Raw genomic sequence first — 12,835 nt, forward strand, 5'->3', positions numbered from 1 at the left:
AACAAGCAACAGCCTCTGGAAAGTTACTTTATTGGGTGCACTATTTCTAAACTTATTTATTGTTTAAATTTATCCAGTTTTGACTTCTAATCCTTAAATCTTATTTATTAAAAGATTAAATCATTATGGAGTTTATGGGCCTGCTTGAAAGGTCCTTAGATAATCTTAGGACCTTTCAAGCAGGCCCATAAACTCCCATCACCACCTCTTGATGACTATTTGATCCACAGGATACCTACATTCATACAGCCTCTTTCTCCCTGACCCAAAGCTCTTTTCTCCAAGTGCAGTTCTGCTGCAGGTCCCTGGGGACTAGTGTAGATCCGCTGCATGTAAGTGCACCACAGTGGCAGGGTAAGGCCCCCTCTTTAGCAAAAGATCATTTTACTTACTTATTTTAAAGGATGGCCAAGAGAGGAAATGGCTGCAAATATGCTGCCCGTCCTTTACACGGTATTTGAGATACAAGAAGCACATCACCCTGAAGAGGAAAACCTGGGTTCATAGCCTTCCTTGGTCTGAACAAGTTAAACCTTGCTGGTTCACTTCTTGTGACAATACCCTGCCTCCCCTTCTTGGGCCCTGAAGCCAGAAGGGGGCTGGTGTTTGAGTGTCAGTGGTTAAGCAAATACTCCCTCTTAGAAAAGTCAGATTTGCATTATAGTCCCAAGACACATGAACTGTTAATGAACTCACCGTTCCCTTGGCCTCACGGTCACTTCTGAAAGAAAACATCTGCACATAGGTTTAGTTCTTAGCAGGGAAGAGGAGAGGATAAATAGCTGCAATCAGGATGTTCTGGTCTCAAGGTCCTGTGTTGGTAGTCTTTGGTGTTTTCTACTGTCTTTCTCCAACCAATGTATGGCCTGGTCTGCATCCCATTTGGGACTTCTCACTGTCCCCAGGTAGCACTGAGGAAAGGCAGGCACCTCTCTCTCTCTGTGCCTGGGGCAGACATTAGACATGCACAATTGGAGCTGGCTGCAAGCCCTGTCCTGGTTGACTGCTACACCTCTTCTTCGTGTATGTAATGCTTACAGGGCACAGTCCAGGTAATTTTTAACCTTTTAGGCAAACTCAGAACATTGAGCTTTGATATCATGTCACTTAACACATTTTCCAAAACTTGAACACTTTTTGGCTCATTTTGTGGAATCTTCCTCATGTTCCAACACCTTTGTAGTAATGGCGTCTCAGATTATGCATGCAGATGTGCGAGTACCCTCACCCCCTCTGATATCCTGCTTGTGTATTCATGGATTTCACTGATTACCCCAAATACAGTATTTGATTAGAAGTTTTAAGCAATCATTTATCACTTTTTTAGGTTCATTTCATACCAGAATGCAATAGAACTGTTTTGAGACCAATAATATCTAGACCGATTACAACTTCTGCAGAAGGTGTGGGCTCATTAAAAAGAAGGAAGATTTTATATGGGTTTAGAAGCCAGCTCATGCTAGTCATTGAATTAGCTCCACATGTGCCCCAGGAAATTGGTTTGAGAATTGGGATGGCCAGTGGCAGGCAAGGGATCGATACAGCTAAAGAAAGCGCATGAGCCACTTCAGATAATATGTTCCAAGTTCCTCCCCAGGTCTTTTGCCTTTTATTCTCCAATTCAGGTATTACATTGCCACTGGTTTCCACCAGGATTGTGCATGCACCTTGACATGATCACAGAAGTTCCACAGTACAGAGTTTCACAACTGGGACAGGTCCCTACAATTGGGACACCAGGGTGACAAAACAGATTTTGGAGAATTTTTCACTGAATAAGATGGAGAGAACATAATTACCACATCATACCACTACAATGCCTCATAAACATAGACTAGACTAGATCCATTTACCACAAAAATCACAGAAAGTAGCTGATCAATGAATATATCTTTTATGTAAAATATACATTTTTAAGATATAATTTTAATACATCTTTTATATTTATTGACGTTGGGTTTGCAACACTTTGAATTAAAAAAAAAAAATAGTCTTGCTGCCAGAATTTTATTTCTCATAATATTTATAGTCTGAGGTAACAATGAAAGGAGACTGTGTGCTGTGAACAAAGTCAGTGATGTTTGTCTGCAGTCACATTTCTCTTATCAAAGTGAAAAGAAAACTTAGGACTTGGCATATACACTAGAATTCATACAAATATAGATCATGGCAAACTGAGAAAGCGAGGACTTATGCAAACCTACTCTGTTCATTTTTGTGACCTTTGCAAAATATACCTTTGTTATGACAGAATTTAAGACAGATGTAGTTTACATCACTATCATTATTAAGTGTGTGTCTTTGTATGATTCACAGCACAACTTACTGCAGGAACCAGGAATAATATGCATCAGGGTGTGGGTCTTTGCATGGAGTCTTAGCAATGATTACTTGAATTCAGCTTTCTTTGATATAGATAAAAACTGATATTCCATGCACACACGTTTTATTTACAGCTGACTCATCAACAGTGACTAGTCACCCCTTCCTCTGGCAGCAGTAATTATGAGCAGTCGTTAATCTTCTTTATCAAACTCTACTTCCCAAGTAAAGTCTCAGTGACCTCCTCAAGGTGTGAGCTGTTTATCAGGGCCCATTCAGCAGCAGCAGTCTCTTTCCAGTACAGTCCTTGGTATGGCTAAATTCCATTGTCCCTTTTTCAGCAGTCAAAAATCCATGATAAATTCTGTACAACACTGTAGTTAATATAACAGCAGCACCAAATATTATATTAATTCCTTTGCTAAAAGCTTTTTTTTGCAGTTATCTCTCTATTGACAATATTTTACCAAAACTAAATCAATGTACATCTCTAAATATCAGAAATGTATACTTTGATAAATACATTATTGTACAAGAATTCTGACATGCAAGTCATGCTATTGGGCTAGCCTATATACAGAAGAGCATGTTACATGGTCAACAATAAGTTATAATTCTTGTCCTAACAAAAAATAAAACATGACAGTCAGGGATTATTCAACAATCTCAAGGATCTCTTAAGATCTGTGTAGTTACAGACTTCCCTACCCTATGAAATTCTAAACTTATGTATTTTAGGGTAATTGTTCCTCACCAGCCCAGAACATCAAAACTGCTATTGCATTTGTTCCGTTGCATAAATACAGGTTTATATGGAATGAAAAAACCACTAGAGGAGATACAGTTTCAGAACTGTAATGGATACTGGTTGCTAGGAGGAGGATTGATGCAATAGGCAACCGGTCAAAATTGTAAAATTGTTACTAAATCCCACTCAAAAAATCTTCAGAGTGCTCACTCTGAGTTAGTCTATATAACACTAACTTGCACTTGAAAAATATATTTATGTATTTATACACATACATATAGTTGATATGAAAAAAAAAAAAATAGAGAAAAGGAGAAAAGTGTCTTAGCCTTAAAAGAGGGGGCATTTTAAACAGTATCTGTGCTTTATGGAGACAGATGGAGAATACAGTAGACAAGTTGCAAAACAGGCAGACAAACAACACATAGGACAAAGCACCTCAAAAAACATTGACTGAAGAATTTTTAAATGCTCATGAGCCAGAGGTATAAGTCTGGTCAAAAACCCCACTTGAGAGCTACTCTTACAGTGGAACAAAAAAGCCCCCAGTTATCTTCTCGATTTTGCTTGGTACTCAGCCTCTGAAAATGTTGAAGAACCCTGGAGTAGAGAAATGACTACAGTACCAAGCAGCACTTGCTAGCTTAAAATTGCAAGTCTGGATGGCGTTTACCTTTCTTGCATGTTTTGTGCCTTCCCCAAGCCATTAAGAAAGAGATCTGGCTTCTGCTTGCGTGTAACCAGTAATGACAACCTCTTTGCAGTTATCTGTGTGCAAACAACCGGAGACATTCAGAACTCTGATACAGTAATCCAGTACCAAAGTAAGTTAATCACAAAATAAGACCATTTATAAACAAGTAGATCGTTAAAAAATAAAAGAGAAGGTTAAACAAAGAAAAACAATCCCACATGCAGACCAGTTTATCAGTGCTTTCATTTCAGCAGGATGGTACATGGAGAGTACACACATCCAGAGGCCTCTGTGGTCTCCGTGATCGGCAACACTGCTTGTCAGGTAATGGAGACAGGATGGTCCATGCAAATGAGCAGACCCAAGTCACATAGTGCGCAACCAAGACACGATTCCAGACATCTTCAGAATGGATTAGAGTCACAAGAAATGGAGGTTCAATGGGGTGACAGATAATTATTTGGAAGCACATTATTTTAAGTAAATTTCCCTGAAAAACTGCTTATTTATTGAATATACTGGCCAATGGCATCCACTAACTGTCCTTTTATTGCCACAGGAAAGTAGGACAATAAAGTAGATGAAAGAAGAAGTGCTACTTTAGATGATCTTTTAAAGCCAAGATAAAAATCTTCAGCTACCCAAGTGGCATTTCTTACTACTGACAGTTATATCATGCAGGATTTATACCATATTTGTGGAGCCTATGGTTAATGCTACATTTATATCCAATATGTGGTAAACAGTATTTGAATTAATACTATATAGCCGATTGATGCCATCTGGTTTACAAGATAGAAGGGATGGGAGACCGAGAGCGCCTTAGAGGACAAGGTGAGCTGTAGGGTGATGTTACTGGAGACAGTCGCAGAGCATTGCCTGTCAAGCCAGCTATGTTGTTTAAGCTTCGAGATTTTTCGTAGCCTTGTATGAGAAAATGCACAGACATCAGTTGAATTCAGCCAAAAAAAAAAAAAAAAAAAAAAAATAGACAAAGACAAACAATACAATGTAGTGTAATCCAAGGAGCTATCTGGGACTCAGAGGGAATCTGCCTGCAAAAGAACTCAATGCAGAGAAACAGTACTGCCAAAATATATTAACAAATAAAATACTTTATGAATTAATGCAGCTATTCTTTCCCAGGAAATTAAACAGAACACCACGTGAAAGGTCTGGCCTTTTCTTTCCCATCCCCATGTGCACTTTGTGCCACTCTATTGGCGTCATCAGGGTTGCACAGAGTGTAAGATAAAAGATCCCAACAGAGTTTTTGGGTGAGCTATCTGACTAAGCATAATCAAAAACCCGTTAAGACAGACTATAAAAACTGTTAGAATGATATAACCTCTGTTAAATCCAATTCCTAATAAAGGAAGAATTTTCTCTAAAAATAAAATATTATTTAAAGAAAAGAAAAACATGCATAAATTAATTGTAAGTCATTTCTGCAGAGCATTGAATGATATGATGGGAAAGAAGCTCCATTTTCATAAATGTTAACCCTAAGACGTAAACTATAAGATAGCAGAGTTTGACATATTTTCAAATGCTTCCAGATTGGTAAATTTAAGTCACCAAATTTGTGTTCCTTCTTCAGCAAACTGATACAAAATAAATGGTGTTAATCCACAAAAGCAACTAGTGAAGAATTAATCTTTAAATAAGGCAAAAACATGATGCTTCACAATTTGGAGAGAACATTGCACTTGCAGACATTTCTGTTAACACACACTGTGAGCTGTAGCTACCTAGTTCTTGCTACATATACATTGTTCTCACCTTGTAGAGTCTGTGCAAAATACTGTTAAAGCATTGCTTTGCTCTGTCTCACTATCTTCATACTCAAATATTTTCAACAGTGCCTGAATAATTCTGCCTATGAAGAAAAGGATCATTGCATTAGTCTGGAAAGAGATACCAGAAGGGAGTATAAAATGAAGATCAAGCTGGCTGGAATGTTGCTCCTAAAGTATGCATACACATTTCACTGCAAGCAGGAGAAGTTCCATTGATTTCAGTGGCACAACCTATTTCTTTAAAAATTAGTACGCACCTAAGCATTTGCCAGGTAAAACATTCAAGTGTTATTGTCTACTGTGAGCTGCTGTGAAATACTGAGACTTTTCCCACAGAAATTATACAATGTCAGTGACAGTGCATCTAAGCATTACATGGGATGTCAACAGACTTTTTAATTTTTTCTAATTGAAACAGTTACTAGTTCAAATTCCAAATCTCCATATAACAGACCACAAGCAATTAACATCTTCAGGAAAAATTATATCTTAGGCTCTACCCAGAATAGATACTCTTTACGGAAGCATTGTACCTCGGTTTTTGTTTGTACAGGTCCCAAGCTATTGAGAGCCATGGTGAAAAAAAATATGTAGTAATAATAATAATAATAATAATAATAATAATAATAATAATAATATTTCTTACTTACTGAAAATTGCATACTGTAAAACTGAATTTAAAACACATGTATAACCTCATGTCTGCTAAAACACTGTGCAGTGTTATCTCCAGATTGCAAGGGCAGGCTGAACTGTGTTGCTTGACAGACTTCTGATACATTTCAAATCCAGCCTCCTGTTTCTGAGTATTTACACAGATTAGAAAGAATCATGTTTGAAAGCAGAACAGAAGGAACACTCAATGCTAATATATATATGTAACCTCCCATTTAAATTTAATGCTTACAAAACAATTCAAAAGAATAACGTAGGTTTTTTACACAGAAACTAGGATTAATTGTTTGAACAACATGTGTATATTGTTCTGGATACTTCTCTAATGATAATAGAAAAGAACTGATAGAGGAAGGTGGTAAAGATGGCAAAGAAAACAGGAACCCATAAAGAATGAAAACCAGAAATACAAGATGAATAAACATAGAGGCATAATCCAAAATCAGTGACTTCCAGGTAGATCAGTGGGGTTTGGATCAGCTCTGAATCACCAATGCAGAAAAGCTCAGAATAAATGATCATTGAACACAACCAAGAACCAGACGAGGAATAAACCAAACAAGAAGGATATACAAAAAGAGAGAAAGGGAAAAATAGAACAAAATTAAAAACTAGTAGACTTAACGAGTGATTAAATTCAAGAATTCAAAAATTCAAATATGCTACTTATAAGCTAGCTTCCCTACTCTGTAGTTATCACTACAGACTGTCAAAGAGCACATTTCTTATTGAGAAAATGTCATTTCTGAACTCAAGCCCTGTTTTTTTGATAGAAACTCTTAAATGATTAATTTTTCCTTGAATCTAGATTTTGAAATGAAAATATTCATGTATTCCTATATAAAATATGTTTTATTGCTATATGGATATGTCATTAGTACTAACAGGCAATTTCTTCCATTATTTCTGTTCCATTCTAAGTACAGTTACAGCCAAGTTAACAGCACTCCAATGCTTATACTAACATTTCTAAAAGAAGTCAAGAACTTAATCTTGCAAGATGCCATGGCATTCTGCATTATATGTGTTTTTTGACCTCCCCAAAAGACAGGACCCTTACTGTTAGAGAAATTGTAAATAATTCTAGTTGTGAAGGAGACCATGGAAAGTCCTAAATCTGCGTGCAGAAAATTTTTTGTTACCAAGTCCTATTTAATCTGAATGTTATTTACAGGAATATGTACAATGTAGGAGCATAGAGACAATCATTTTCTTTACAAATTCTACACTTATCCCATTCTAGCTGTATGTCTGCCTTCACAAGTTTAACCTACTGAGCTCATGCTTTTGAAACATAAAAAAAAAGCATTTGCAGAATAACCAAGAGAATTGCTTCAGGGTCTTCGATTCGGCTGGCTGGAACAACTACAATTGCAATAGACAAAGCTAATTAAAAAAAAAATCTCAGCCAAAGATGTTTGTTCAGTGCCACATGGCTACTGCAGATGGTGAACTCTGACACGAATGATCGCACACCAAGGATCAGGAATGAGAGAACTGTTAGAATATTACAGTTTGCCAAGAAAAAAAAAAAAAAAAGCAATTTTTAACCAAACAAAAACAAAAACAAAAAAACACCGCTAGCATTGCTGATTTTGGGGTTATACCCTGAGGTTAGCTTTCCAGCCACAGATAGTTATGTCCTGATCAGATGGCCATGCCACTGGTCACATGGTGATACATAATTCTGTAAGGTTTTGCAGACTCTGCCAGGGGAACCCAACCCCAGAATAGGGTTGAGGAGGCTAAATAACTTGTAAGACATTTTTATTACCTTGCAAGATCAAGACTTGCTTACTGGAGTTGAATTCTGGTTGGGGTAGACAGTCACATTTTAGCATTAGTAGTGCTAACTCTTCTCTAGTGGTGCTAACTCTTCTTTAGTTTAGCATTAGTGGTGCTAACTCTTCTTTGATAGAAATCTAAATAGCATCTCATTGATAGTTTTGTTGTGTTCAGAACAAAAACGTTGTTTACTTCTAGTATCTTAATCTTTTAAATGTAATTTGTTCAGCTGTAATTTTTATTAGGTTATTAAGTGTGGACCAAAGTTATTAAAATAATTATTTTGTCTTTTAGAATGAGAAATGGTATCAAGTGATGAATGGTTGAATGAGCAAGGACTGAATTGCAGGGTTTTCTATAAAAGGTAACAGACAAATGAAGACATAAGTGAAATGAGGATCCAACATCAAGCACTTTTTGTGAAGACTAAAGGAAATTAGTGTTTTTAAAAGAAAAACAAGGAAAGAATGGCTAGGAATAAAGAAAAAAAATACATCGTGGTACAATCTTTCCTCTAAGAGCATTGTGCACATCATTTTACTCTAAGCTTGCTTTTCACAAGCACATTGCTGAGTGATCTTTATGATCTAATGAAAGAAGTCCATACCTTTCCTGATCCCTCCATCAGTAGCACACGTGTAATCACCTGTTGTCAGTAGGAAACATGTTCCCCCTCTTCTGTTTTTGTCTCTGGTACTAGAGCGTCTGATGGGAGGGAGCCTTTCACCAGGTGAGAGTGGCTGCTCACTTCCTGCACTGTCTTCACCTGATAACACTGGTTAAAGCACCATGCCCATTTACAGACAATAATGAATGAGGAAATGAGACATCACAAAGAGCTTATGTTGAATGCCAGATATTCCCATCACTCAAAAAGTAGTTATAAGGTAAATCATTAGAAAACAAGATTGCAGTTCATCATTCATCAGTACAAAATGGCAAAAAAAAAAAAAAAAAATTTTTATTCAAGAGCAAGTCATCTTTTGACTTTTGATCTTTTTGACTTTCTTTTAAGTCTCATAAAAGATTTTACTAAACCATTAAATAAGAAATAAGCAACACAAGGCTCAATTAGTTGCCTGATAAAGACTGTAAGTATAGTCAGTCTTGGATATTTATAAATGGTTTTACTATTTTGGCTACCCTTTTTATTAAATTAGAGGTCATGCTAATCATTTTTTCCTAGAATATGTTGTTTAGCATATTTTAAAGACAACCCCTCCCCCAGAAGGGTTAAATTATCCACATTTTACACTAAAACCTGTTTAATCACACACACAGTTTTCATTTCTGCACTTGCTATCATTCTTGCACAGCTTGTCATCATTTATATCCAACATTAAATGCTGGTTTTGGCCTGTGTATTTTGTCAAACACTGAAATTCTTACCTCTTCTGATTTGAGACTCCCAAAGGACTATTTTCAAAAATTATCTACTATTTTAGATTCAGGCCACACTTCAAGAAAAAAAAAAAAAATCTCTGCTAGTACGGCACATAACAGGTAATGGCATGTTTTTTACTTCAGCTTTACCTTTGCATTTAAACCTGAGCATGTGCTTTTCTGAACTGGCAATGCCAAGGGTGATGCCATTCAGCCTTGGTTTTGTGCAAAATTCCTGATGATTCTAATAGCATTCTCTACCAGAAACAAAGTTAGAGCATCTAGTGTGAGTGCTGGCACTACCAAGGAAAAAGTTAACACTTTAAAATTGCTCCTTTTTTGCATATCTGCTTTCTGTCTAACTTTAAGGATTATAACACCTTGTAAATAAAGCTGCAGACACACAAAAGTGTCTCTTTGCTCTGATCACACCAAGCCTCCTCCATTCCGGAATACCTTTGGCGGGACCTGATGGCATGAAAAAGCTGTTACCATTATCACTTTAAAGATGTTGTCTGAAAGTGTGTATCAGTCAAAGCACTGTAAAACTAACTATATTCCACCCTTGATGTGAGACCTTTCAAGGGTTTCCAACCTCCTTAATATATTTAGGACATCTAAAAGGCATGTTAAATTTGTGAACACTCACTCGGAGACTGAAACCGAGCTTCTTTGAAGATAAATGCTATTCAGTAACAGAGCAACAGAACAAAGAAGGATATTGTTCAGAGACCGATTTTCCAGGCTCTTCTTTCTAAAAAATAAATTTCAGTTACTGAATGACACCAGTCACAGTTTTGTGTGTTGTTTTTTTTCTTCTCTCTTATTAACATTTAGCAACTTTCCAACAGGAGCATAATGACTGGTCTGTGAGTTTTATAATCAGATTATGTATTGCTTAAGAATAAATACATTCAAGAAATAAACAAACAAAAATCCCTGCTGCTAAAATAAAATAAAATAAAATAAAATAAAATAAAATAAAATAAAAAGTCTTTTAATTATACTGACATAAAATTTCCTCTTTAGTTTGAAGAAATATGGAATTTTGGGCAGTAGCTTAGAGGGGCAGAGGCTGCCTTTTGATATGTGTTTTCACAGCAATTAGCCCAATATACTCCTCATTCAGCATTTGGAACTCTGAGAGATAAGGTAATATAAATCATAAAAAATCAACACTAATATCGATGTTGTGAGGGACTGCCACTTTCGTTTTTCCAAACAAACTCTACATCAGCTTTACAATTATAATCCAATTAATGGTAAATATCATGCAATATCTCATCTAATTCAGATGGAGTTTCTTCTAGCCAGGAAAGCAGAATGCCAAATGGAAAGAAAGCTAGAAAGAGAATTTCTCCTTATTTCCTTTGAGTGCTGGGCTTTTGATGTAAAGCACCTGCTCCTTTTAAATGACTGCTTCTTTGTAGGATCTTGCTTAACAGGCCACGATGTGGCACAGGCAAAGCTGACACGAGAGACAGACACTGAGGCAAAACACCATGGAGTCCAACAGGGTGGGACACGGTGGCTGCTCAAATAGTCACAGTCATGCAGAAAAACAAGAAACATCCATACAACGCAACAAACAACAGGCAAAAGAAAAGGTTGATATCATCAGCAGGAAAGCATTCTCAACAGAGCAAGCAAAACTGTATAGACCAGCTACATAGAGGTTTGGGAATGTTGCTCTAACTATTTTGTCCTCTATGAGACTGACACACGCAAACACTGGAGGGGAGAAGGGTGGGAGCTATGTTTTCTCCTGGCAGAAAGGCTGGCAGCTTTCTGACCCCTACCAAACATACTGGTCTATAAAGTGTTTTCAGAGAACATGCATCTCCAGTGGGGTCCTACCTGATGATCTGTTGTGCTCCATCAACTGGTTGTCCTTGCCAAGGCAGATGTCCCCTTGTGTGCTATTACAGGCCATGTTCAAGTCCGTCTTGCAGAAGGTAGGAGAACTAGCTTGAGGAGCTGGAGGGATGTGCTTCTTCCTCTTCCTTGGCAGTTTCTGCTTTGCCATGGCCAGGGAGTAGTACATCCCAAAATTGTTAACAATCACAGGCACAGGCATGGCTATAGTAAGCACCCCTGCCAATGCACATAGGGCTCCCACTAGCATGCCTGACCAAGTCCGTGGATACATATCCCCATACCCCAGGGTGGTCATGGTTACTACAGCCCACCAGAAGCCAATAGGGATATTTTTGAACTGTGTGTGCTCACTTGCTGATGGGTCATTGGGCTGAGCTCCCACCCGCTCTGCGTAGTAGATCATGGTGGCGAATATCAAAACACCGAGTGCCAAGAATATTATCAGCAGCAAAAATTCGTTGGTGCTGGCTCTCAGAGTGTGGCCCAGTACCCTGAGGCCCACAAAGTGCCGTGTGAGCTTGAAGATTCGCAGGATTCTCACAAACCTTACCACCCTGAGGAAACCAAGTACATCCTTAGCAGCTTTGGAGGAAAGCCCACTCAGGCCCACTTCTAGGTAAAAGGGCAGGATGGCCACAAAGTCAATGATATTCAAGAGGTTTTTGATGAATTCAAGTTTGTTGGGGGAAAAAACAACACGCACTAAAAATTCAAATGTAAACCATACCACGCAGACTCCTTCCACATATGTGAGGGCAGGATCTGTCTCAATTTCATACTGTAGTACTGTTTCTGTTCCATTGACAACCTGCTCAGTTTTATTTATAATAGTATTGAAAGCCTCATGTGTTTCCAGGCAAAAGGTTGTGATTGAAACTAGGATGAAGAACAAAGAGGCAAAGGCAATGAACTGAAAGAAAAAGAGAAAAAAGAGACGTCAGAACCACACAGCGCTTCACATTAATAATATCAGTAGATCAGTGGTCATTATAAATCTTTTACTGATTTATCCCCAAACGATTCACAAATTCATAGGCATAAAACTTTGCATCCAAGACAGATAAACTGTCAGACAGCTCTCACATGTTGTTCAGGAGTCTGGGAGCAGGGAAAGTCTTGGTTATGGACAATATGCCAGGGTGAAACTCTTCCAAAAAGTGGCAAAAAATGTTAAATCCAAATGCTAAATCATATGAATTCTACCAGTTGTCATGGCACCTTATGAACAGTTCAGTGTCATCTGCAAACTTAGGATATTCAAGTCTTATATCCAAGTCATTGATGAAAACATTGAAGAGAACTGGCCGTAAAATGGAGCCCTGGGGAATGCCACTAATTCCCAATGTGACCCCATTTACTCTACACCTTTGAACTTTACCCATCAGCCAACTGTTCACCCATTGTATTATGCCTTTATCTAGCTATATGCTGTGAGAAACAATAACAGAGGTTTTGCTGATATCCAAAAAGATTGCCGGCTTCCATTTAACTGGGACCTCCAGATTCCCAAAACCTTTGAAAAATAACTGATACTCACTGGTAGAAAATGCC

At 37.7% G+C, this 12,835-nt stretch overlaps 1 protein-coding gene across 12 annotated transcripts in view; it reads right to left on the reverse strand.

Annotated features, from left to right (window-relative positions):
* Window positions 1-1,572: 1,572 nt before the first annotated feature.
* Window positions 1,573-12,835, reverse strand: part of KCNC2 (potassium voltage-gated channel subfamily C member 2) — a 100,491-nt gene continuing 89,228 nt past the window's right edge. The window contains exons 3-6 of one of the 12 annotated variants that reach the window (XM_038170671.2): window positions 11,264-12,194; window positions 8,631-8,798; window positions 3,744-3,838; window positions 1,573-2,686 (exon numbers count right to left, since the gene is read on the reverse strand). In XM_038170671.2, coding sequence (XP_038026599.1) covers window positions 3,777-3,838; window positions 8,631-8,798; window positions 11,264-12,194 — 1,161 coding nt within the window. In that variant the 3' untranslated portion in view covers window positions 1,573-2,686; window positions 3,744-3,776. Of the gene's footprint in view, window positions 4,689-8,630; window positions 8,799-8,823; window positions 10,161-10,215; window positions 10,938-11,263; window positions 12,195-12,835 lie in introns of those variants that run through there. The other 11 variants (XM_038170662.2, XM_072035017.1, XM_038170695.2 and 8 more) reach the window with 11 other exon arrangements.

The sequence above is a fragment of the Anas platyrhynchos genome, chromosome 1 (genome assembly GCF_047663525.1).
Source record: "Anas platyrhynchos isolate ZD024472 breed Pekin duck chromosome 1, IASCAAS_PekinDuck_T2T, whole genome shotgun sequence".
Taxonomy (NCBI): domain Eukaryota; kingdom Metazoa; phylum Chordata; class Aves; order Anseriformes; family Anatidae; genus Anas; species Anas platyrhynchos.